We start from the raw sequence: 26,417 nt of genomic DNA on the forward strand, positions 1-26,417 counted from the left end.
AGGGGAGGAGGAGGAGGAGGAAGGGAGAGAGAGGAGAGAGAGAGGGAGGTAAATATTCCCTCTCCTTCGCTTCCCTTCCCCTCCCTTCCCATCCTTTCCCTTCCCTTCCTTTCCCTTCCCTTCCCATCCCATCCCTTTCCTTCTCTTCCCTTCCTTCCCTTTCCTTCCCTTCCATTCCCTTCCCTTCCCTTCCCTTCCCATCCCTTCCCTTCCCTTTCCTTCCCATCCCTTCCCTTCCCTTTCCTTCTCATCCTTTCCCTTTCCTTCCCATCCCATCCCATCCCTTCCCTTCCCTTCCCTTCCCTCCCTTTCCCTCCCTCCCTTTCCTTACCATCCGTTCCCTTCCCATCCCTTCCCATCCTTTCCCTTCCTATTCCTTCCCTTCTCTTCCCTTCCCTTCCCTTCCCATCCCTTCCCTTCCCTTTCCTTCCCATCCTTTCCCTTCCCTTCCCCTCCCTTTCCTTCCCATCCCCTTCCTTCCCTTCCAATTAAGGATAGGTGGGAAGGGATGTTGATGGGGAGAAAGTGAAGCCATTGTTTTTTTTCTTTTTGTTTTTGTTTTGTTTTGGAGAGTGAGTGTGTATGTGCGTATGTTTGTTTTGCTCTTTGTTTGTTTTTTTGTTTTTCTTCTTATTCCCATTCTTCGCTTTTTTCCCTTTTCCTATTTTTGCCTTTTCCTATTTTCTCTTCCTGTTGTCTTAAGTGAATTTTCTCGTTTGTCTTTACTTTACTTCTTTGTTTGTTTGAAGTGTGTGTGTGTGTGTGTGTGTGTGTGTGTGTGTGTGTGTGTGTGTGTGTGTGTGTGTGTGTGTGTGTGTGTGTGTGTGCTTTCAACTCGGCTTCCTGTTGCTCTTTCACTCTCTTTTTCTCTTCCTTTTTTTTTCTTTTCTCTCAGTCTCTTTTCATCTCTTTCTATTTTTCTTTTGTCGTGAGTTTTAACGTGACTCTTATTTATTTCTCCTTTTATTATTATTGTTTTTTTTTTCGAAGAGTTTATTAATTTGCATAAAAAAGAAAAGAAGAAAAAAAAAAGAAAACTACTACTACTACTACTACTACTACTACTACTACTACTACTACTACTACCACTACCACTACTACTACTAAATCATTAACAACAACAACAACAACAACAACAACAACAACAACAACTTCATACATTATTTTTTTCCTTGTTACAGCTCAACATTAATTTTTCTTCCTGTTTAATTTTTTTTCCTTTTTATTTATTTTATTTTGATGTGTACAGAACTATTTTTTTGTCTGTCTGTAAGTGTGTGTGTGTGTGTGTGTGTGTGTGTGTGTGTGTGTGTGTGTGTGTGTGTGTGTGTGTGTGTGTGTATAGATTTATCCTTTTCAGTTGTTATTTTTTTTCTTTTCCTGTTTTTTTATTATATTTTCTTTGCACTTCATTTATTTTTTTCCTCTTTCTTTCTTAATTCTTCTTTCCTTTCTTCCTTCCTTCCTTCCTTCCTTCCTTCCCTTCCTTTCCTCTCTGCTCTGTTTTCCTTCCTTCTTCTCTTCCTCTTTTCTTTCTTATATTTTCTTTTCTTTTTTTCATTTTCTTAATCTTCGTTCCTTTGTCTTTCTTCTTTTCTTCTTTCTTCCTTCCTTCCTTCCTTCCTTCCTTCTTTCATTGTACTCATTCTTTCTCTTCCTTCCATCCTTCCTTCCCTCCCTCCTCTCTTCTATCCTCCTCCTCCTCCTCCTCCTCCTCCTCCTCCTCCTCCTCCTCCTCCTCTTAGCAGAATTCCAACATGCCAGTCTCATCTTCTTCCTCTTGAATCTTAACTCTTTCCTCTTTATTTTGTAATATTTTCCTCTTAAAACCTGCAATAATAATCTTTTTTCCTCTTTTTTTCCTCTTCCTCCTCTTCTTCTTTTCCCTCTGCCTCTTCTTCCTCTTCCTCCTCCTCCTCCTCCTGAGTTTTTCTTTAAAGAGAGTCTGTCACTTCTTGGTTTATTGCTTTCTTCCTCTTCTTCCTCTTCCTCTTCTTCTTCTTTTTCTTCTTCTTCTTCTTCTTCTTTCTCATTCTTCTTTTTAATAGTCTTTCTTCTTCTTTCTCTCTTTCTTCTGCTTATTGTTTTCTTCTTAATAATTCTTTTTCTTCTTCTTCTTCTTCTTCTTCTTCTTCTTATTATTATTATTATTATTATTATTATTATTATTTTCATTATTATTATTATTATCATTCATCTTCTTCTTCTTCTTCTTCTTCTTCTTCTTCTTCTTCTTCTTCTGGTCTTCCTTTTAATCACCTTCCTCCTCATCAATCATCTTTCTTCCTCCTCCACTTTCTCTCTTCTCCTCCTTCTCCTCCTCCTTCCTTCCTCTTTCCTCTTTCCTCTTTCCTCTTTGGTCGTAATCTCATTCTTCCTCTTCCTCCTCATTTTCGCCTCCGCTCACGTACTGTTGTTTGTTCTCCTCCTCCTCCTCCTCCTCTTCCTCCTCCTCCTCCTCCTCTTCCTCCTCCTCCTCCTCCTCCTCCTTCTCCTCTTCTCTTCTCTTCTTACTTTACCAAATGATTTTCAGTTTACCTATTTATTTATCTATCTATCTATCTATCTATCTATCTATCTATCTATCTATCTGTCTGTCTATCGAATTATCAAACTCTCTGTCTATCTATCTATCTATTTATTATTTTTTTTATTTGTTTTTTCTGTGTTTTTTTAAGGAAGTTTTATTTATTGTTTATTGTCATTTAACTTTTCTCCTTATTTTTTTCCCTTTTCTTTTTTTTTCCTCTTTTCTTCTTTCTCTCTTTTCCTTTCCCCTTTTGCTTCGTTTTTCCTCTTTTCTCTTTCATTTATTTTTTTCCTTTTTTTATTTTTCCCCAATTTTTTTCCTCTATTTTTCCTTTTTTCTGCTTTTTTTTCCTCATTCTTGCCTTTTTTGTTTTCATTTTCTTGATCTCTTTTATTTATCTTTTTTTTTCTCTTTCCTTTTCTTTTTTTCTCTCTTGTATTTCTTTTTGTTCTTTTTTTTCATTTTTTTTCTATTATTTTCTTTATATTCTTCATTTCCCTCTTCTATATCTATTATTTTCATTTTTCTTACCCCTTTTTTCATTTTTCCTCTTTGTTTTTCCTTTCTTTTCCTTGTTCTTTCCTTTTTTTTATTTCCCTCTTTATCCAATTTTTCCTTTTCTGGTTTTTTTCTTTTCCAATTTTCTTTTCCTTTCTTTTTTACTTCTCCTTTTTTTATTTTTTTAACTTTTTCTTTCCCTTTTACTTTCTCATTGTTTACGTTTTTCCTGTTTTCCTTTTCATTTTATACATTTTTACCTTTTTTTTTTGCATGGTCGGTGTGTTCATGGGTTCGTTATGCGCCATTAATTGCGCCCACCAACACCACGGCCTCACTCATTCACGTATCATACCCGTACTTAACGCATTTCCTCTATTCCCTTCTTTTATGCATTACTCTGCTACGTTCATATTGCAGTATCTCTCTCTCTCTCTCTCTCTCTCTCTCTCTCTCTCTCTCTCTCTCTCTCTCTCTCTCTCTCTCTCTCTCTCTCTCTCTCTCTCTCTCTGTGTGGTAACGATAAGAGTGTCCGTAAGAGGAGATAAAAGATAGCGATAAAAAGATGTGAGGGAATGCCCATAAAAGGAGTCTTGTATTAGGAAGTTGGACAGCACAGATAAAATGAGCAGGAGTCATAAACGATGTGAGGGAATGCCCATAAAAGGAGTCTTGCATTAGAAAGTTGGACAGCACAGGTAAGATGAGCAGGAAGTCTGATGTTCTGATGCCGTGAAGTGTCAAGACATTGTTAGCTAATTTAAAAGGAGCGGCTAGCGTGAAAATGGAGCAGTGAAAAGATAGGAAGGAAATACAGAATGAGGAGTCGAGTCTTGCATTAGGAAGTTGGACAGCTCAGAAAAGATGGGATAGAAACCCTTGTGTAGCGAAGCCGTGCAGTGTGTGAAAGCATATAGTTAGCTAGTTTAAAAAGAGCAGTTGACATGAAAATAGAGCAATGAAAAGATGGGAAGGAAATGCATAAAGAGGAGGCGAGGAGTCTTGCATTAGGAAGTTGGACAGCACAGAGAAGATGGGATAGAATGTCTTGTGTAGTGAAGCCGTGGAGTGTGTGAAAGCATATAGTTAGCTAGTTTAAAAAGAGCAGTTGACATGAAAATAGGGCAATGAAAAGATAGGAAGGAAATACAGAATGAGGAGTCGAGTCTTGCATAAGGAAGTTGGACAGCACAGAGATGGGATAGAATGTCTTGTGTAGCGAAGCCGTGCAGTGTGTGAAAGCATATAGTTAGCTAGTTTAAAAAGAGCAGCTACCATGAAAATAGAGCAATGAAAAGATAGGAAAGAAATGCAGAAAGAAGCGAGTCTTGCATTAGGAAGTTGGACAGCACAGAGAAGATGAGATGCAGTTGACATGAAAATAGAGCAATGAAAAGACGGGAAGGAAATGCATAAAGAGGAGGCGAGTCTTGCATTAGGAAGTTGGACAGCACAGAGAAGATGAGATAGGAAGTCTGATATTCTGATGCCGTGGAGTGTCAAGACATATAGTTAGCTAGTTTAAAAAGAGCAGCTAGCAGGAAAATAGAGGAAGGAAATGCAGAAAGAGGAGGTGAGTCTTGCATAAGGAAATTGGACAACATAGAAATAGGAAGGGATAGAAAGTCTTGTGCAGAGAGGCTGAGAAAGACGCCTATGTTGGGAAGTAAGAAGAGAAAGAAGTAGAAGAGTAAGAAGCAGTGAGAAATACGGGGAAGGAAGAGCAAAATGATAAAAGATAACTAGATAATATGGGGGTAGAAAAGAGTTAAAAGAGAAGGGGGTTGATAGGACGACAAACCTCTGACTGTTGTGTGATAAGGCGATACAAGAAGATAAGGAGGTGTAGATGATAGTAGGATGAGGATGGAAGTTGAAAGGAGAACTAAGTTAATAAAGAGATACACAATAGAGGATAAAGAGGATAAAGGGAGGTTGAAAAGTTAATAAAGGGATAAATAAGAGGATAAAGGAAAAGTGTTAAAGTAAAAAAGATAATGAAGAAATGAATGATAGAGAGAATAAAGAAACGGAGAAGAAAGTTAAAAAGGGAAAAATAAGACAGAATAAAGAAAAGGAAAACAGAGAGTAAAGAAATGAAGTGAGAAAGAAGTAAACAAAGTCATAAATAATAAAAACAGGATAAAGAAGAGGGAAACGGAGGATAAAGGGAGCGAGAAAGTGTTAACGTAGAGAGAAATGATAAAAAAAAGGATTAAGAAACGAAGGAATTTAAAAGGAAGAAGTTATTTAAGTGAGAAGGGGAAAAAGTGAGTTAATTAGTATAAGGTAAAGGTAAAGTCGGGGGCATACGTTGTAGCAGCGCGTGGCCTCGGTGCTCATCTCCGTAACATTGGCCCTTGAGCCTGTGGTGGGAGGGAGCCCATTGCCCCGGGACAAAGGGCCAGTGTGACATCCGGGGTACCACAGTTTACCTTCCCCAGGTGTCCCCAGGTTTCCCCAGGTACCCATTTATCGACCAGCCCGAGAGGGAGGATGAACAGCAACCCGGGCCCGCGGAGTAGAAGCCAGGCACGCTGACCACTAGACCACGGAGGCGTATATCCTTAAAGCACACGAAAAATAACAATAGGTAGAAGATAGCTTGTAAGAAGAGGAAAGAATAGAAGGTAATTCATAAGAAGAAAAAGGAGTAGAAGATAGGCAGTTAGAAGAGGGAGTTTAGAGGAGGACAAACCGTTGACTTCATTACATCTTCAAAGAATAGGAAAGATAACAAGAGATAGAAGACAGTTGGTAAGAAGAGGAAGGAATAGAAGGTAATAGATAAGAAGAGGAAGAAATAGAAGACAGTCGGTAAGGAGAGGAAGAAAGGAGTTGATAGAAGGATGAACCGTTGACTTCATTTATCTTCAACAAGAAAAATAACGAAAATAGAAGATAGTTGGGAAGAAGAGGAAGGAAATTGATGAAACGACAAACTTTCGACTCTGTTCTATTTTAAAATCGCTTATTCTTTCCTTTATTCCTTTTTTTTTTAAGTCGATGTTTGAGCCAAGTTGTTTTTTGTATATCGCTTCCTTTGACCTCCTTGTCTCACCTCCTTAACTTGAGACCTCCTGTTGGGCAATCTCCTCTTCCTCTTCCTCCTCCTCCTCCTCTTCTTCTTCCTCTTCCTTCTGCAGTTTATCCTCTTCTTTGTTCTTCTCTCCTCTCTGTCTTCTTCCTCTTCTCTTTTCTTCTCATTTATCTGTTTTTCCTTCATTTTTTCCTCTTCTCTTCTATTTTCTTCTTTCTTTCTCTTCTCTCTTTTTCCTCTCTCCTCGTTTCTCATCTCTTCTCATTATTTTCTCTCTCTCTCTCTCTCTCTCTCTCTCTCTCTCTCTCTCTCTCTCTCTCTCTCTCTCTCTCTCTCTCTCTCTCTCTCTCTCTCTCTCTCTCTCTCTCTCTCTCTCTCTCTCTCTCTATCTGTCTATCTATCTATCTGTCTATCTCTTCCACCCATTCCTTCCTCTCTGACTTGCTCTCTTTCTTTAATTTCTCTCTTCCTTTCTTCCTTTCTCTCTCATCCCTTCCTTTTCACTCCTTCCTCTATCTCTCTCTCCTCTCCATCAACACCTCCCTTTCTGACCTCAACACAAAGGAACACAAAGGAAGAACAAACAACAGCAGACCTGCTGGTCCTTACGAGGTTGTTTGTGACAAGCTACACTAACTATCTAATCGAAGGTGGAAGATGGAGGACAGCAGAGGCGAAGGCTCCTCCCCACCCCCCCATCCCTCCAGCCAAAGCTGGCAGGAAAGGAAAAAGAACCATGCAGCATGGAAAAACTGCATGGAAATTATGTAGGAAAGAGGAAAGAACTACCATTACTGCTACCACTAACCGGGCGATAAAAGTGGACAAGGACACCAGTATTCGAAAGAACTTTACGTTATTACGACAGAGTAATATCTTAGTTGCTGGTTGGATTCAAAACACTTGTCTAATCTATTCTTGAAGGCCGTAACTGTTGTACCATCAACGACATCACAAGGTAGAGAGTTCCAAACATTAACAACTCGATTGAAGAAGAAGTGTTTAGCTTCGTGGGACGAGAATCTTTTACCACTTATCTTCAAACTGTGATTTCTTCTTGTTCTATTTGATCGATCAATTATAAAGTAATCTTCCGCATTAATATCACTGAATCCTTTAAACATTTTAAACACTACTATAAGATCGCCTCGCATTCTTGGTTTGGTAGGCTGAATAAATTTACTTCTTTAAGCCTTTGTTCATATGACAAATTTCTCAACCTAGGAATCATCTTTGTTACTCTTCGTTGAACTCTTTCCAACTTTTCTATGTCCTTTCTGTAGTAGGGAGACCAAAACTGACAGTACTCTAGACGGGGTCGAATCAACGAATTATACAGTTTTAATATTACTTTTTCTGATTTATTATTAAAGACTCGTCCTCCTCTCCATTTTCTCTCCCTTTATTCTCTCACTCACTCTCTCTCTCTTTCTCACAAACAGGAGAGAAACACGCAGCTCTTCACAACGGCAAGCAACAGGAGCCAACGGACCAACACCAGCACCAGCACCCGGACTCCCCCACGCTCGTCAGTAGTGGACCCGCCCGCCCTGGCCACGCCCCCTCGCTCTCCTTCTTCGCGCTGATTGGCTGGTGTCTCTGCCTCCCCCTGGCGGTCGTCCAATGGCGTGGAGGCTTCGGGAGCGGGAGCGTTCTTGTGCAGACTACTTGATGTTCTTTTCTTTGGGTTGGTTTTGGCCTGTTTTTTCTCGTTTGTTGATTTTCTTGTTTGTTTTGATGTAGTGTTTTGTTTTTTAGTGTTTTTAGGATTTTGTATTTTTTGAGGTTTTGTTCTGGTATTTTATTTTGCTTCGTTATTCGTTTTCTTATATTTTTGTTGTTATCCTCGTCTTCTTCCCTTCATGTCTTCCTCCTCCATTCCTCCTCCTCCTCCTCCCCCTCTTCCTCCTCCTCCTCCTCCTCTTCCTCCTCCTTCTGTAGTGTTTTCAAGAGAGGAGTTTCAAGACGCCTCCCGAACTCTTTTTTTTTATATTTTTTTTTTGTTGTTGATTATCTTCTCTTGTTTTGATTAATTTCGGCTTTTTTTGTTTACTTGTTGATTGTATTGTTAGTGTTCTGTATTAGTTGTTTTGTTGATTTTTAAAATCTTTTTAAACTTTTTTTAATCCATATTTCATCTCTTATTTATTTATTTATTCATTTTTTATTTGATTTTCTTTTGTTTTTTCATCTACATTTTACGATTTATTATTATTATTATTATTATTATTATTATTATTATTATTATTATTATTATTATTATTATTATTATTATTTACACTGCTCCCCTTCTTCCTTCCACCCTTCCCCCTTCACCTTTCCCCTCCTTGCCTCTCCCCTTTCCTCCCCTTCCCCCCTCCCCTTTCCCTCTCTCTCCCCCTCCCCTTTTCAGCTTCTTCCTTTTTATCTCTGTTTACTATATATTTATCTCATTATTACCCTTTATCCGTTTTTCCTTTATTCACATCTACGTTAATATTTGTTTTCCTTTCTATTATCCAACATTTATTCTTTCTTATCTTCCTCTTATCTTCCTTTTATCCTTCCCCTTTTTTTAGCCTTTCCTTCGTTCATTATCTTTATTCCTTTATTCACATTTATTTCAGTACTTGTTTTCCTTTCCTTTATCCAACAAGTAAAGATAGAAATAGAAGGAAAAGAATAAATATGTCCAAGAGAAAAAAAAAAACGGGAATAATACCTGTTTTTGACGTGTCCTGGACTGTATAACTATTACCTGTGTGTATACCTGTGTGTGTGTACCTGTGTGTGTGTATAGCTGTGTACGCCTACTGTCCACCTGTGTGTGTAATTAATGTAAAGGTGTTCATTACCTATGGTTACTAATTAAGGTGTGTGTGTGTGTGTGTGTGTGTGTGTGTGTGTGTGTGTGTGTGTGTGTGTGTGTGTGTGTGTGTGAGAGAGAGAGAGAGAGAGAGAGAGAGTGTGTGTGTGTGTGTGTGTGTGTGTGTGTGTGTGTGTGTGTGTGTGTGTGTGTGTGTGTGTGTGTGTTCGTTCGTCTGTTTGTCTCCCTCCGTCTCATGATGCAATAAAAGTCATTACTGTAGACGTGTGTTTGTTTGTTTGTTCGTGTGTTTGTCCTGAAAAGTGACGCAACCTAGGTCCATTCTCTCTCTCTCTCTCTCTCTCTCTCTCTCTCTCTCTCTCTCTCTCTCTCTCTCTCTCTCTCTCTCTCTCTCTCTCTCTCTCTCTCTCTCTCTCTCTCTCTCTCTCTCTCTCTCATATATCTTTGTTTTAGTATTCGATTCTCAATAACAATAACAATAACAATAATAATAATAATAATAATAATGACAATAATAATAATTCTTGTTGGCTTTCACTTTCACTCAACAGGTGTGTATAGATAGAGCCGTGTGTATACCTGCAGCTAATTAGATTTACCTGTGAGCTGTGTGCGGAGGAGGAGGAGGAGGAGGAGGAGGAGGAGGAGGAGGGAGAGTTGATTGAATTATACAGTAAAACATTTTTCATCTAATTACTTTTGGAAGAATTGAAGTTTGTTGTGTTTGGAAGGGAGAGGGAGAGGGGGAGGATGAGGAGGAGGAGGAGGAGGAGGGGGAATATGTAAAAATGAAGAGAGAGATAAATGCAGAAAGAGGAGAAGGAATAAATGGATGAAGAATAGGAGGAGGGACAGGAAGAGAGGATTGGGAAGCAGGAAGATGGAAAAAAGAAGGAGGAAAAATGAGATGGAAGAAAAGGAAAACAGAACAAGGAAGAGGAAAGGAGGAAGATGAAAAGAAGAAGAAGAAGAAGAAGAAAAAGAAGAAGAAGAAGAAGAAGAAAACAGCCAAACCAAAGGAATAAAAAGTGAGTGAATGACTAACTGACTGACTGACTGACTGGCTGACTGGGTGACTGACTGACTGACTGACTGACTGATTTACTGATTGACTTACTAACCGACTGACTGACTGACTGACTGACTGACTGACTGACTGACTTGCTAACCGACTGACTGACTGACTGATTTACTGATTGACTTACTAACCGACTGACTGACTGACTGACTGACTGACTGACTGACTGACTGACTGACTTACTAACCGACTGACTGACTGACTGACTGACTGACTGACTGACTGACTGACTGATTTACTGATTGACTTACTAACCGACTGACTGACTGACTGACTGACTGACTGACTGACTGACTTACTAACCGACTGACTGACTGACTGACTGACTTACTAACCGACTGACTGACTGACTGACTGACTGACTGATTTACCTGTGTCCTCATTAATTGGTTTATTGAGGATTACTTACCTGCATTTATAAATAGAGTAATAAATTTCTTGTATGTATTTACTTTATTTATTTATTTGCTTATTTATTTATTTATTGATTGATTGGTGGAAGGATTTATTCGTATATCACATTATTATTATTATTATTATTATTATTATTATTATTATTATTATTATTATTATTATTATTATTATTATTATTATTATTATTATGTGTAGTAGTAGTAGTAGTAGTAGTAGTAGTTGTAGTTGTATGGGATGAAGAAAAAAAACCTGATGATTCATTCTGACTAATAAATGCAGGTAAATAATCCTCAATAAACCAATTAATGAGGACACAGGTAAATCAGTCAGTCAGTCAGTCAGTCAGTCAGTCAGTCAGTCAGTCGCAATGACTCAATTCACGGCTCTCGAAAAATATATAAATTAATTAATTAAAAAAATACATAGAAAAATAATTTAGTAATTTATCAAGAAAGATATATATTTTCATGAGGTGAGATGGAAGACAAAGTCACAGTAAGGCTTACTGTGACTTTGTCTTCCATCTCACCTCATGAAAATATATATCTTTCTTGATAAATTATTAAATTATCAACTACAAGTATTCCATGACAAGAGTTAAGCAGCAGCTAGCACACTTCCGCTCATCACAGCATTAGGTAAGTGTGGTCTTTATTTTGCTATTAATAACAAGACATGTAGGCTAATATTACCATGTCAAATTTTTCTCATTTACTATATTGCACTTGCAGCCCAGTACTACTTAATTTAATTAGTTGAGTTACGCTAACTTGCAGTAGCTGCGGCTCTCTAAATCAATGTGTTTAACCAAAGTGGCTCTCTTGCAAAAATTAGTGAATAACACTGAGATAAGGTATCTCTCTCTCTCTCTCTCTCTCTCTCTCTCTCTCTCTCTCTCTCTCTCTCTCTCTCTCTCTCTCTCTCTCTCTCTCTCTCTCTCTCGGAAAATGGTGCAACAATCTCTCTTGTCTCTTTTTCTCTCTATAAGAATTATGTAACTCTCTCTCTCTCTCTCTCTCTCTCTCTCTCTCTCTCTCTCTCTCTCTCTCTCTCTCTCTCTCTCTCTCTCTCTCTCTCTCTCTCTCTCTCTCTCTCTCATTCCTTTACTTCTGTCATTCTTTTATAATTATTTCCTCTTCTTCCACCCTATCTCCACTGCACTCTCTCTCTCTCTCTCTCTCTCTCTCTCTCTCTCTCTCTCTCTCTCTCTCTCTCTCTCTCTCTCTCTCTCTCTCTCTCTCTCTCTGAAAATGGTGCAACAATCTCTCTTGTCTCTTTTTCTCTCTATAAGAATTATGTAACTCTCTCTCTCTCTCTCTCTCTCTCTCTCTCTCTCTCTCTCTCTCTCTCTCTCTCTCTCTCTCTCTCTCTCTCTCTCTCTCTCTCTCTCTCTCTCTCTCTCTCTCTCTCTCCTTTACTTCTGTCATTCTTTTATAATTATTTCCTCTTCTTCCACCCTATCTCCACTGCACTCTCTCTCTCTCTCTCTCTCTCTCTCTCTCTCTCTCTCTCTCTCTCTCTCTCGGAAAATGGTGCAACAATCTCTCTTGTCTCTTTTTCTCTCTATAAGAATTATGTAACTCTCTCTCTCTCTCTCTCTCTCTCTCTCTCTCTCTCTCTCTCTCTCTCTCTCTCTCTCTCTCTCTCTCTCTCTCTCATTCCTTTACTTCCGTCATTCTTTTATAATTATTTCCTCTTCTTCCACCCTATCTCCACGGCTCTCTCTCTCTCTCTCTCTCTCTCTCTCTCTCTCTCTCTCTCTCTCTCTCTCTCTCTATGTATAAAAACAGACACACACGCTTGATATCTCTCTCTCTCTCTCTCTCTCTCTCTCTCTCTCTCTCTCTCTCTCTCTCTCTCTCTCTCTGTATATATCTGGCCTTCCTCAGTCTCTCGTCAGAATTCGTTGTGCAAGGTTGTCTCCTCAGCTGATATCCCCAGGTGAGAGAGAGAGAGAGAGAGAGAGAGAGAGAGAGAGAGAGAGAGAGAGAGAGTTGCATAAATCCTAGAGAGAGAAAAAGAGACAGAAGAGATATTGTTGCACTATTTTCCTAGAGAGAGAGAGAGAGAGAGAGAGAGAGAGAGAGAGAGAGAGGCTGGTTGTCGGGAACTGTCCTACCCAAGTTTATTTATATTATTATGAAAGCAAATGATGGCGTATGTTTGTATGTAGTATATAACTAGGATATCAACAATCACTCTTCTTCTTCTTGTGACCTGTTCCTCCTTGCATCGCTTTTTAGGTCCTCCTTGGTACGTACTTTTTTTTACACTTCGATGCTTCACTTAATTACGCTGTGATAGTAAAGATTGGGTTCCGCGATACGAAATTAAGGATGGGATGTCCTACGATACGGGATGACAAATGACACCACACACGCACAATAACATTAAAGCAAGAAAACAAAACTCAAATTCATCTACTTATATAATTTCTTGCAATAATTCATCTTCTCTAGTATCATCATTAACCTGAGCTAACCATGACTACGATTAACTATCCACTAACGACCCTCTAATACCATCGTTTAATTATGGCGGACTTGAAAATTGGGATGTTGTGTATTTTCTCCGTTAATCCGTAGAGTACCGTTGAGACGTCAGACGCGTTTGCAAATTACCGTAATTAATCGCATCTTTACGCTCCTATGGGTACAAAGCGTCGACGTGTGAGTCAGCCTGGCCCCTCCCAGGCCAGTATGCCCCCAGGGGTGACGTCCACCTATTTGAAAAGTGAATTTGGGCGTGTGGCACGAACGAAATGAAGTCCGGAACAAAGCGAAAACGTCCGATGATCATAATGAGGTCAGCCGAGTGACGTTGAGCCAGTCACACACACACACACACACACACACACACACACACACACACACACACACACACACACACACACACACACACACACTATCACGTTTACCAAGTATTGAATTACGGAATCATTTTCGTACGCAAAAACACTCGATTTCGCACAGAAAAACAGTGTATATCGACCAGCTGTACATACTTTTAGCACTCTACGGCACAAAAAACAATATATACTCGTGTGTGTGTGGACGGCACCTTGTGGGCCGCGGCAAGGGTAAGCCACAAGCGTACGGGGAAAGGTAGCTGCGGAGCACTTATGGGCGACGATGAATGGAATGAACCTATTTTCCTTGTTGCTGGGGTCATGTTGAAGGGATTTAGGCAATAAGAAAACTACTCCCAGTGCAGTACTGGGGTCCACTTAAGGATGTTTTTTTTTATCAGTCTTACGTGGACAATTCTTTTCCTTCTTGTTACCTCGTTTTCTCATTTCCTGTTTTCAGCTTTCGCTCCTATTACGGTTACTACTACTACTACTACTACTGCTACTACTATCTTTACTATACTGCTACTTTCCTTCACCCTTAATGTTTCTCTTGGTCAACACACGTATGGAAATGGCAGTGGATATGTTGTGGAAATATATCCCTTGTCACGAAACGCCTATGAACCGAGAACTATACGATAAAAAAAACACGTTACTGGCAACTTCAGTGCTAATCATCTAACTAAGTAATTTGACCTTCGCCCGTGCCGACACTGCACACTCATTCACCCCCGGGGCCTTTTTCCCATGTACGACTCGTCTCGGGCTCCCACAACCAAGCCCGTGGAGGTAGAATTGGTGAGGGGTGAAGGGAGAGGTGTAAGGGAGTGAGGGGTGAACATGAAGAGAATGTGAAGTGAGGATGTGTGTGTGTGTGTGTGTGTATGTGTGTGTGTGTGTGAAGCATGGAGGTAGAATTGGTGGAGTCGACACGGCCCACTAATCCCATTCATTGAGGTGAAGCCGACTAACTGTCAAATTTACGGCCAAAAGATGGGGGTGGGCGAGCCTGGCCGAGCCCATTAAGAGGGAGCCAGACCTGACAACACCTGACACCTGGCCGTAAAAATGACAGCTCAGGCGGATTCACTTAACTCGGTAGCAGCGACGGGCCAAATTTGTGGCTTTACCGTGTACCAACGACGGGCCAAATTTGTGGCTTTACCGTATACCAGCGATGGGCCAAATTTGTGGCTTTACCGTATACCAGCGATGGGCCAAATTTGTGGCTTTACCGTATACCAGCGATGGGCCAAATTTGTGGCTTTACCGTGTACCAGCGACGGGCCAAATTTGTGGCTTTACCGTGTACCAGCGACGGGCCAAATTTGTGGCTTTACCGTGTACCAGCGATGGGCCAAATTTGTGGCTTTACCGTATACCAGCGATGGGCCAAATTTGTGGCTTTACCGTGTACCAGCGACGGGCCAAATTTGTGGCTTTACCGTGTACCAACGACGGGCCAAATTTGTGGCTTTACCGTGTACCAGCGACGGGCCAAATTTGTGGCTTTACCGCGTACCAACGACGGGCCAAATTTGTGGCTTTACCGTGTACCAACGACGGGCCAAATTTGTGGCTTTACCGCGTACCAACGACGGGCCAAATTTGTGGCTTTACCGTGTACCAACGACGGGCCAAATTTGTGGCTTTACCGCGTACCAACGACGGGCCAAATTTGTGGCTTTACCGTGTACCAACGACGGGCCAAATTTGTGGCTTTACCGTGTACCAGCGACGGGCCAAATTTGTGGCTTTACCGTGTACCAGCGACGGGCCAAATTTGTGGCTTTACCGTGTACCAGCGACGGGCCAAATTTGTGGCTTTACCGTGTACCAACGACGGGCCAAATTTGTGGCTTTACCGTGTACCAACGACGGGCCAAATTTGTGGCTTTACCGTGTACCAGCGACGGGCCATATTTGTGGCTTTACCGTGTACCAACGACAGGCCAAATTTGTGGCTTTACCGTGTACCAACGACAGGCCAAATTTGTGGCTTTACCGCGTACCAACGACAGGCCAAATTTGTGGCTTTACCGCGTACCAACGACAGGCCAAATTTGTGGCTTTACCGTGTACCAACGACAGGCCAAATTTGTGGCTTTACCGTGTAGCAGCGACGGGCCAAATTTGTGGCTTTACCGTGTACCAACGACGGGCCAAATTTGTGGCTTTACCGTGTACCAACGACGGGCCAAATTTGTGGCTTTACCGTGTACCAACGACAGGCCAAATTTGTGGCTTTACCGTGTACCAGCGACGGGCCAAATTTGTGGCTTTACCGTGTACCAGCGACGGGCCAAATTTGTGGCTTTACCGTGTACCAACGACGGGCCAAATTTGTGGCTTTACCGTGTACCAGCGACGGGCCAAATTTGTGGCTTTACCGCGTACCAACGACGGGCCAAATTTGTGGCTTTACCGTGTACCAGCGACAGGCCAAATTTGTGGCTTTACCGTGTACCAGCGACGGGCCAAATTTGTGGCTTTACCGTGTACCAGCGACAGGCCAAATTTGTGGCTTTACCGTGTACCAGCGACAGGCCAAATTTGTGGCTTTACCGTGTACCAGCGACAGGCCAAATTTGTGGCTTTACCGTGTACCAGCGACGGGCCAAATTTGTGGCTTTACCGTGTACCAACGACGGGCCAAATTTGTGGCTTTACCGTGTACCAGCGACAGGCCAAATTTGTGGCTTTACCGTGTACGAACGACTGGCCAAATTTGTGGCTTTACCGTGTACCAGCGACAGGCCAAATTTGTGGCTTTACCGTACCAACGACGGGCCAAATTTGTGGCTTTACCGTGTACCAACGACAGGCCAAATTTGTGGCTTTACCGTAATACCAACGACAGGCCACATTTGTGGCTTTACCGTGTACCAGCGACAGGCCAAATTTGTGGCTTTACCGTGTACCAGCGACAGGCCAAATTTGTGGCTTTACCGTGTACCAGCGACAGGCCAAATTTGTGGCTTTACCGTGTACTAACGACGGGCCAAATTTGTGGCTTTACCGTGTACCAGCGACAGGCCAAATTTGTGGCTTTACTGTGTACCAGCGACGGGCCAAATTTGTGGCTTTACCGTGTACCAACGACGGGCCAAATTTGTGGCTTTACCGTGTACCAGCGACGGGCCAAATTTGTGGCTTTACCGTGTACCAGCGACGGGCCAAATTTGTGGCTTTACCGTGTACCAGCGACGGGCCAAATTTGTGGCTTTACCGTGTACCAGCGACGGGCCAAATTTGTGGCTTTACTGTGTACCAGCGACAGGCCAAATTTGTGGCTTTACTGTGTACCAGCGACGGGCCACATTTTTGCCATGATACACCCCCCAAAAATAGATGATGCATGAACTGATCACAAAATGCGTTGATATATATATTATGAAGTAGTTTGCAAGAGCGATGATTTTTTCTATTTGATTCGCTTAGAGGGGCCTTCAAGAAGCTAATTGACGAGGCCCGTAATTTTGGCAGATTTTTTTGGGGTCTAGACGGCGCCTCAGGATCATGGGTGTAAAGGGGAAGGTGGCGAGTGAAGCGAGCATGCACAGCTGGGGTAATTTTTTTTTTAATTATGCACTTTTAGGGACATTTTGAGGAATCTGGGCCAGTTTCCTCATTCTATTTAGTATCTTCTGTTGCTCTCTGATAACTGAAGAGCTTTTCTTTGTACATTATTGCCTCGAAATGCACAAATAAAGCGAACAGAATGCTGGGCTTCATTCATAGAAACTTTTCACTCAATGATAAAGATAGTACTACCATAATGCAATAGTTTAGCCATTTCATTATGCACAAACTTTTTATAATTTTACGATTTTTAACTTTATAATTTTACGATTTTTAACTTTATAATTTTACGATTTTATACGGACATTTTATTCGGCGCCACATAACCAATGCAGTTGCGGCGCCATGATCTTAGTTTAATCAATCAATCAATAGTTTAGACAGACCCCACTTTGAATATACTGTGCCGTTTTGGTCTCCCCACCATGCGAAGGACGTTGCTGAATAAAATGTTCGACGTAGAGCAGCAAAGATTATCTCCTTGCGCAATATACCTTATGGTGAAAGATTGTTACGTCTTAATTCATCTTTTCTTCCTTGAGATATGTCGCCTCCGAGGAAATGACTGCATGTTTCAAAATACTAAGCGTCGTATCATAAGACATTTCATCGCCCAAGAACACTAATTTGACAAGGCTTTCGTAGGAGTTGTGGGCATTTCCAGGAGTAGTTCTATGACCCTGGTGGTAGTGTGACCTCTCCTCTGTACCATGAACCTGTAGAAACACTCATTAGAACCCGCCTGACCCGCTCTTTGACCTTTAGAAATAGATAATGTGAGAACCGAAAGTGTTTTATAATACCTATCATATAAGGGTTGTATTATGAGACATATTTGACAAGGCTTTCGTAGAAGTTGTGGGCATTTCCAGGAGTAGTTTTATGACCCTGGTGGTAGTGTGACCTTTCCTCTGTACCATGAACCTGTAGAAACACTCATTAGAACCCGCCTGACCCCCTCTTTGACCTTTAGAGATAGCTGATGTGAGAACCGAAAATGTTTTATAATACCTATCATATAAGGGTTGTATTATGAGATATATTTGACAAGGCTTTCGTAGAAGTTGTGGGCATTTCCAGGAGTAGTTTTATGACCCTGGTGGTAGTGTGACCTTTCCTCTGTACCATGAACCTGTAGAAACACTCATTAGAACCCGCCTGACCCGCTCTTTGACCTTTAGAAATAGATAATGTGAGAACCGAAAGTGTTTTATAATACCTATCATATAAGGGTTGTATTATGAGACATATTTGACAAGGCTTTCGTAGAAGTTGTGGGCATTTTCAGGAGTAGTTTTATGACCCTGGTGGTAGTGTGACCTTTCCTCTGTACCGTGAACCTCTAGAAACACTCATTAGAACCCGCCTGACGCCCTCTTTGACCTTTAGAAATAGATAATGTGAGAACCGAAAGTGTTTTATAATACCTATCATATAAGGGTTGTATTATGAGACATATTTGACAAGGCTTTCGTAGAAGTTGTGGGCATTTCCAGGAGTAGTTTCATGACCTTGGTGGTAGTGTGACCTTTCCTCTGTACCGTGAACCTCTAGAAACACTCATTAGAACCCGCCTGACCCGCTCTTTGACCTTTAGAAATAGATAATGTGAGAACCGAAAATGTCTTGTAATGCCGCCCTTAATGGCTTCACAACAATGATCGACGGCACGATGAGAAAACTGAAGTGTAAACAAACAAAATAATCCTGCACCAAATTTTTCCTCACTAATGTTGTAGCGCGAAAATGGAACAAACTCACCCGTCGCTTCCTCCACTTTAACATTCCCTAAGGTAGAAATGAGACACTTTGGTGGTCGTTGATGCTTTACTTAGGTTGTGTGGTCTGAACATGTATAAATATAATGTGAATCTCCCGCAGTGATGATGTGGTTGGAGCTGGTGGCGGTGGTGGTGGTGGTGGTGGCCGCGGTGTGGGCCTACAACAAGCACAAGTTCAGGTACTGGGAGGCCCGCGGCGTGCCCTCAGCTCCCTCGCCTGCCCTCCTGATGGGCCACCTACACAAGCTCGTCAGCAAAGAGAAGCATAGTTGGATATACATTGATGAGGTGAGATAGTTAAGCTATGGTCCCTTCCCGCGTCTCTCTCTCTCTCTCTCTCTCTCTCTCTCTCTCTCTCTCTCTCTCTCTCTCTCTCTCTGTGACAGCTGTTCTGTGGTTCCTTTACGTCTGGTCCGTTTATCGTGACAGCATAAAGCGGATTGTCGCCTCGTCGGTGTGACGCTGGAACGGACTGTCCGGGAGCTGAGGTGAAGGTAGGATGGTCTGCTGATTGTTTTCTTCTTCTTCTTCTTCTTCTTCTTTTTCTTCTTCTTCTATTGGTTTTGTTATTCTTGTTGTATTTGGAGGATGAGCACGGGGTAGCTGTTTGAATTCATCTCTTCGGGGGTTCTGTGTAGGGAAGGCGCCTGGGTCGGGTGAGCGTAAAAGTAAATTTCAGTAATTATTTAACATCGATCGATCGATCGAGAGACGGCCAGGCACAGTGCTGCCCTCCATCCTCACGAAATTTGGAAATGCCCTAAAGTGGGAAGGGTTGACCGCGTACGAATTGGCGATCACTTTCACCACCGTCACCTTTCTCCTTTCAGCTGTACCGGAAGCACGGCGCCGACAAAATGATGGGCTATTTCGAACTTCTGTCACCTCGCCTGATGGTGGGTGACCTCGAGCTGCTGAAGGGCGTGCTGGTGAGGGACTTCGACCACTTCGTTGACCGCCGCACCGTCAAATTCACCACAGAACAAGACAAGATCTACAACGAGATCCTGACCATGACCACAGGCGACCACTGGAAGGGGATCAGGTCCGTTCTGTCGCCCTCCTTCACCTCGGGACGGCTCAAGAACATGTTCCCGCTGGTTGAGGAGAAAGCCGACGCGTTGGTCTCTCACATACACCGCCAGATCAAAACAGAGCCGTCGGTGAAGCTGAAAGAGACCTTCGGACTGTACGCTCTGGAAGTGATTTCGTCCTGCGCCTTCGGCATGGAGACCAACACGCTCTCTGACGGCAGCTCGGTCTTCAACGATAAAGTTCAGAAAATGACCACGTCGTCATTGTGGGCCTTGATCAAGTGTTTTTTCTTTCTTATCTTTCCTTGGGTGTTCAGAATGCTGAAGATTAATATGTCGAATCCGGAGACGGTATTCTTCCAGCGCGTGGTGGAGGAGACCATCAGGAAGCGGGAGGAGGGCGGCGCGCGGGGAGACTTCCTGGATCTGATGATGGAGGCACGCCGGGAGCAGAGAGACCCCAGCGCCAAGACGCCCAAGTACGGTAGGTGGCGGTGTCGTTTACGCTTTTTTTTTTTTCTTTCCGTTCTCTCTTTTTGTCCTTTGCCGTGATTGTCAATTAAGTCCCCCACCCCGCCCCTCGTTTGGTCTCTAGCCGGGAATATTTGGGCAAGAGGCTCCTGAGCTTGGCAGTGGGCGGGCGAGTAAGGTCGGACTGGAGAGTGTCGTGTGCGCAAATGTGGCAGTGAGTTGAGTCCCAGTTGTTTATTTGTTCCTCTTCATTGTTGTCGCTCAGTTCTGTTTATTTTATTTATTTATTATTTTTTTTTACAACAAAGGAGACAGCTCAAAGGCACAAAATAAAGAAAACAATAATAAAAAAAAGCCCGCTACTCGCTGCTCCCAAAAAAGAATCAAAAGAGATGGCCGAAAGAAAGGTCAATTTCGGGAGGAGGTGTCCTGACACCCTCCTTTTGAATGAGTTCAAGTCGTAGGCAGGAGGAAATACAGATGAAGGAAGATTGTTCCAGAGTTTACCAGCGTGAGGGATGAAAGAGTGAAGATGCTGGTTAACTCTTGCATAAGAGGTTTGGACAGTATAGGAATGAGCATGAGTAGAAAGTCGTGTGCAGCGGGGCCGCGGGAGGGGGGGAGGCATGCAGTTAGCAAGTTCAGAAGAGCAGTCAGCGTGGAAATATCGATAGAAGATAGAAAAAGAGGCAACATCGCGGCGGAATTTAAGAGGTAGAAGACTATCAGTAGGAGGAGGAGAACTGATCAGACGAAGAGCCTTAGACTCCACTCTGTCCAGAAGAGCTGTGTGAGTGGAGCCTCTCCACACGTGAGATGCATACTCCATACGAGGGAGGACAAGGCCCCTGTATATGGATAGCAGATAGTTGTAGTAGATAGTTGTGTGTAGTTCAATAGATTTTGTCAGATATAGGGTGTGAGTGAGCCTTGTGGTAGCATTTGTGTTAAGTTTATGTTGTGAAGTGGCTGCTGGCAACGTCTCTCTCTCTCTCTCTTTCTCTCTCTCTCCTCCACTTCCTTAATGTAACACTGCATAAATTCTAATTAGTGCATATATTAACTGTTGTAAAGTAAGTCAAGTAAGGCTGACCGCTACGTCTGCCTTGTATCCTTGTTAGTTAATAGATTACTTAGCTGGGGGCCGAGGACTGGCAGCACCTTCTCTTTCATCTTTGCCCCAGCCCTGGAGAACAAGACGGTGGTGGCCAACTCGCTGCTGTTCATCCTGGCCGGCTACGACACCACCACCACCACCCTCTCCTTCGTGGCGTTCCACCTGGCCAGGCACAAGACCTACCAGGACCAGGTGAGGCAGGAACTGCTCGCCCTCGTCAAGGAGCACGGGACGCTCACCTACCAGGGCGTGATGGAGGCGCGGATGCTGGACGCCGTCATCTCAGGTGTGTGTGTGTGTGTGTGTGTGTGTGTGTGTGTGTGTGTGTTGAGGTGGAGGGGTCATGTGATCGTGGAGGTGTTAATGGCCCTCACAAGCGTCGGTATCGCACTGACCCGATATCTGTCCGTGCGAGTTTTGACCGGGACGAGAATATTGTGGTGTCTTGTGGGCAGCGTTGCCAGATTATCGTATTCACCACAACGAATTTATCATTTTTAAGCCTCAAACTCTCGTACCTACACAAATATCGACAGAAAATCATCAAAGTTAGCATTAAAACTGTTATTTATTGATGTTTGTTTGTTTTTTGCTATAGTTATCGGTCCGAAACTACGAAAATGTAATGCGATGAGTACGATAATTTGGCAACGCTGCTTGTGGGTCTAGTGGGGGGAGGGAGGGCGGATGGGAGTAGATCTCAATGGCGGGGGTTGTGGAGGAGGGACTTGCCGAATTTAGTTAGGTTTGTCTGATATCGGTCCTGTAGGGTGGGCAGATTCAGCTGGGTGAGTGGGTTCTCGTAGTTAGTGTAAGAACTACCCAGGAATCTGTCTGCAAGCACGCTTTTGCACTCTCTATAGTTGGCGTTGCTGGGTCTTGTTGATGGAGGAAGCCCAAGCAGGAGAGGCGTAGAGGAGTCTGGGGAGGATGAAGGTGGTGTACAGGTCCTTGAGCGTCCTTTGGGGGGCTCCCAGTGCTTTCATGCGCCTCAGCTTGAAAAGTGTGTGTGTGTGTGTGTGTGTGTGTGTGTGTGTGTGTGTGTGTGTGTGTGTGTGTGTGTTAAAAATAGATGAATACTGGTTGATAATTGAGTAAAAAACGATACATAGATAAAAAAAATATATTGCTTGTTTAGGTGTTTGTAAGATAATATTTAGTTGTATTTTTTTTACATATATTGCTGTTTGACACTACTACTACTACTACTACTTATTATTATTATTATTATTATTATTATTATTATTATTATTATTATTATTATTATTATTATTATTATTATTGTCTTCTATTTTTATTGTTTCAGAGAGTCTTCGTATGAACCCTCCGGCTTCAGCCACCGAACGTGTGTGTACCAAAGAATACAGGTGAGAGAGAGAGAGAGAGAGAGAGAGAGAGAGAGAGAGAGAATGTTGTATTTTATTATCTTTCTCACTTCATCTTCCTCCCCTCTTTTTTTCTCCTCTAAATTCTGTCCAAATTAGCTCGGCCAATTTGCACCGAGAGGCCCCTCCCCCATTCTGGCTAAGCTCCGCCCCCCTTTCACCTGATTGGCTGTTGATGGCATCATAGATTGTATCAAAGACACGTACCAAATATATATGACTGAGATAATCTAGCTTCTTTCATGATTAGAAAATATTCGAAACTTAATTGAATAACGACACTCTACTTAAACAATCAATGACATCACCTATCACTTTCCGTCATTATTTCCTACATAGCTCATTCACATAGGCATACCAAATATAATCACATAAAAAAATATACTCTTTAATAACTGAATACAGGTAGGAATCATTGTATTGAGGAATAAGATATGGGGCTTGGAGCGACGGGTAGGCTACGTGTGTTCCCTCAGCGCAACAGCCACAGATACGAAACTTATTCCTCAATACAATGATTCCTACTTGTATGAAGCTACTGTAGAATATATTTTTTTATGTGATTATATTTGGTATGCCTATGTGAAGGAGCTATGTAGGAAATAATGACGGAAAGTGTGCATTACTTTATAGACAGCCTACCATCATCGCCTGCTGTGCTCGTTTTGCAGGGCCCGTTCTCCCTTGAAAACTTGCAGTATTATGATTGTACTTTGTTTCTTAGGTGAGTGTCGTTATTCAATTAAGTTTCGAATATTTTCTAATCATGAAAGAAGCTAGATTATCTCAGTCATGTATATTTGGTACGTGTCTTTGATACAATCTATGATGCCATCAACAGCCAATCAGGTGAAAGGGGGGCGGAGCTTAGCCAGAATGGGGGAGGGGCCTCTCGGTGCAAATTGGCCAATCTAATTTGGACCGACTTTAGTCATATTATTCCACCTCCTCCATCATCTTCTTTTTCTCCTTCGTCTTCTCTTCCTTTTTGCTGCTTCTTTTTTCTGGTTCTCCTCCTCTTCCTCCTCCTCAGAGATTCTGAGGTAGTTAAAACCGCAAACAAATTGGTTGGCTTCATCGGACGAGTCTTTAATAATAAATCGGAAAAAGTAATATTAAAATTGTATAATTCGTTGGTTCGACCCCGTCTAGAGTACTGTGTACAGTTTTGGTCTCCCTACTACAGAAAAGACAGAAAAGCTAGAACGGGTTCAACGAAGAGTAACAAAAATGATTCCTAGGTTGAGAAACTTATCTTATGAACAAAGGCTTAAAGAAGTTAATTTATTCAGCCTATCAAAGCGAAGAATGCGAGGCGATCTAATAAAAGAAATTAAAATGCTTAAAGGATACAGTAATCAGTCACTGGTAACTATTTCAGCGGGGACTCGCCCGCTGCAGCACCTGTTGGAGCCGCACCCCGCCGTAACTTCAGGACTACCTGTACCACGCTTAGTCACCCTTGTATCCCCCTGTCAGGATCCCGAACAGTAACGTCACCCTGCCGGTCGGGGCCTTGGTGGCCGTGCCCTTCTGGTCCCTGCACCACGACCCGCGGTACTGGGAGCAGCCCGGCAGCTTCATCCCCGAGCGGTTCCTTCCCGAGAACAAGGACAAGATAGTCTACGGAACCTACATGCCCTTCGGACTCGGCCCCAGGAACTGCATTGGTGAGTGAGGGACACATATTAACAAGAAGAAGGTTCAAGCTACCACCAGATCCCTAAAACTTTCCCTGGAAATCCCCACAAGTCCTACGATAGCCTTGTCAAACACGTGTGCTTGGGCGCCGAAGTGTTGACAGGTATGGAGTTTTCTTTCTTCCTCCACCTCCCTCTCTCACCTCCCTCTCTCCCTCCCCAGGCATGCGGTTCGCCCTCATGGAAGTCAAGCTCGCCCTCGCCAAGCTCCTCCTCTCCTTCGAGCTGTCGTGCGTACCTGGCGAAGGTGAGATCAGGTATGACCCCGCGCCCGGCCTGATGAAGCTTGTAGCCGACACCAGACTCACCTTCACACCTGTGGCCTGATGAGGAGCACAGGTACACCGGGAGGAACGGAAAGGGAAAGTGACTGAGTGGAGGGAAAGACAGAAGTGAGGAAAAACATAAAACAAGAACATCAAAAAAGTATGAGAAGAAGAGGAAAGGGAGGAATGGAGGTAAAGGAAGAGGAAAGCATGAGATGAATGAGGAAGTAGAAATGAGATAGAAATTAGGTGAATGAAGAGGGTAGAAGAAGGGAGGAAGAGGAAGGAAAGGAAGGAATAAAGTGAAATTAAAAATAAAGAAAAAGAACAAAACAAGAGAAGTAAAAGAGAAGAAAGGAAGGAAAAGTAAAGAAAATGAAGAAACACAAGAGGAAGAAAATGGAGGAATAGAGAAATAAGGTAGAAGAGATAAAAAGAGAAGGAAGGAAGAATATAAGGGTTAATTAGAAAAGGGATCAGGGAGCAAGGGGCGCAGACAGGTATGGGAAAGGTAAACAGGTGTAATGAGACGTTGATTGGGAAGGTGTGGAGGAGGTATGTGGACAGGTGTGTAGACAGGTGTGTGGGGGAGAGCATTAGAAGGAAACAGGTGTGACATGTGTGGAAATGGAAGGTAAATAAAGGCAAATAGACAGTCGGAAATATAGATAGACAGAAACAAACATACAAATCAAATAGACAGATTTTTTTTTTATTACAGCAAAGGAGTTCGTTCAAGGGCATAAAAAAGGAAACTAATGAAAAAAAAAAAGCCCGCTACTAACTCCTCCCAAAAAGAGTTAGAGGAATGGCCGAAAGATAGGTCAATTTAGGGGTTACCAGAGAGACAGACAGACACAAACAGATAGACAGATAGGAAGACAGATAGACAAACAAACAATCGTGATACAGACAGATTATTTAAAGACAGACAGACAGATAAATACTTATATAAATAGAAAAAGTTGACGATTGGATAAACAGACAAGACAGACAAAAGAATGGTCATATAGACAGACAGACAGACAGACGTGCACAGAAAGACAGATATAGAGTCAGACAGAGAAACAGACAGACAGGCAGATTCATAGACATACATATAAACTGACAGAAAAAATTATATACAGACAAACAGACATACAGACAGACAGACATAAACGAACAAGCAGAAAAGCCATGCAGTAAAATCTTTGAACACAAAATTATAAGTAGTCGATAGCAGGAGTCTGTGATAGTAGTAGTAGTAGTAGTAGTAGTAGTAGTAGAAGTAGTAGTGTGTTAGTGATAGGGAGAAAGGGGGATTAGGAGAGACAACTAGGAAGAGAAATATAGAAGAAAATAGAAGAGGAGAAAAGAAGGATAAAGATGAAAAAAAGGAAAATGAGGAGAAGAACCAGGAGGGGAAACAAAGAAGACTAAGGATTGGCTGATTGAAAAGTGAAGAAGGAAAGAATAAAAGGGAAAATTTTCTGCCCCGAGTGAAATAATGAAAGAAAAACTACCAAAAACAACAACTCAATAGCAAAGAAATGAAAATTAGAATATCTGTCAGTCAATAAGTAAATTTAACAAAATGTGAATGAATAAAGAATAAATGTAAGTGAAATATATAACTCGGGGGTCTTAATCACCTTTTACAACGATCAATGGAGGCATACGTCGGGGTGCGCGTCGCCTCGCCCACCCTACGACGCCAAGCCCGGGGGTCCCTCCAGGCGGGTCTCCATGTGTGCAGAGACAACCCAATGACCAGGTTCGGTTTCTGCCCAGCGTTGCCAAATTGTCGAACTATGAAGATTGCGATTATCACATTTATGCTTCAAGACGATCATAACCACACAAACAACGACAGAAAATTAGAGTT

The 26,417-nt window shown here is 42.4% G+C and overlaps 2 protein-coding genes across 3 annotated transcripts in view; both read left to right on the forward strand.

The window, feature by feature from the left end:
* LOC126985763 (uncharacterized) overlaps nt 1–9,585 on the forward strand; it is a 49,500-nt gene extending 39,915 nt beyond the window's left edge. Inside the window, exons 9-10 of one of the 2 annotated variants that reach the window (XM_050841095.1) lie at nt 7,511–7,755; nt 9,426–9,585. In XM_050841095.1, coding sequence (XP_050697052.1) covers nt 7,511–7,740 — 230 coding nt within the window. In that variant the 3' untranslated portion in view covers nt 7,741–7,755; nt 9,426–9,585. Of the gene's footprint in view, nt 1–7,510; nt 9,161–9,425 lie in introns of those variants that run through there. The other variant, XM_050841094.1, reaches the window with a different exon arrangement.
* Nucleotides 9,586–12,178: 2,593 nt separating this feature from the next.
* On the forward strand, nt 12,179–26,166 carry LOC126985761 (cytochrome P450 3A11-like). The gene is made up of 7 exons (XM_050841089.1): nt 12,179–12,307; nt 18,681–18,868; nt 19,411–20,098; nt 21,270–21,488; nt 22,509–22,569; nt 24,067–24,257; nt 24,451–26,166. The coding sequence occupies exons 2-7, from the start codon at nt 18,683–18,685 to the stop codon at nt 24,612–24,614; spliced, it is 1,509 nt and encodes a 502-aa protein (XP_050697046.1). The 5' UTR covers nt 12,179–12,307; nt 18,681–18,682; the 3' UTR covers nt 24,615–26,166.
* The last annotated feature ends 251 nt before the right edge of the window (nt 26,167–26,417 follow it).

Source organism: Eriocheir sinensis, chromosome 60, assembly GCF_024679095.1.
Source record: "Eriocheir sinensis breed Jianghai 21 chromosome 60, ASM2467909v1, whole genome shotgun sequence".
NCBI lineage: Eukaryota > Metazoa > Arthropoda > Malacostraca > Decapoda > Varunidae > Eriocheir > Eriocheir sinensis.

Excerpts from the sequence above, each read along its gene's own strand:
- LOC126985761 (XM_050841089.1), top strand. The coding sequence starts at position 18,683 with ATGATGTGGTTGGAGCTGGTGGCGGTGGTGGTGGTGGTGGTGGCCGCG. Across the intron at positions 21,489-22,508 it reads GCTGGACGCCGTCATCTCAG|AGAGTCTTCGTATGAACCCT; the intron begins GTGTGTGTGTGT and ends TTATTGTTTCAG. Across the intron at positions 24,258-24,450 it reads CGGCCCCAGGAACTGCATTG|GCATGCGGTTCGCCCTCATG; the intron begins GTGAGTGAGGGA and ends CTCCCTCCCCAG.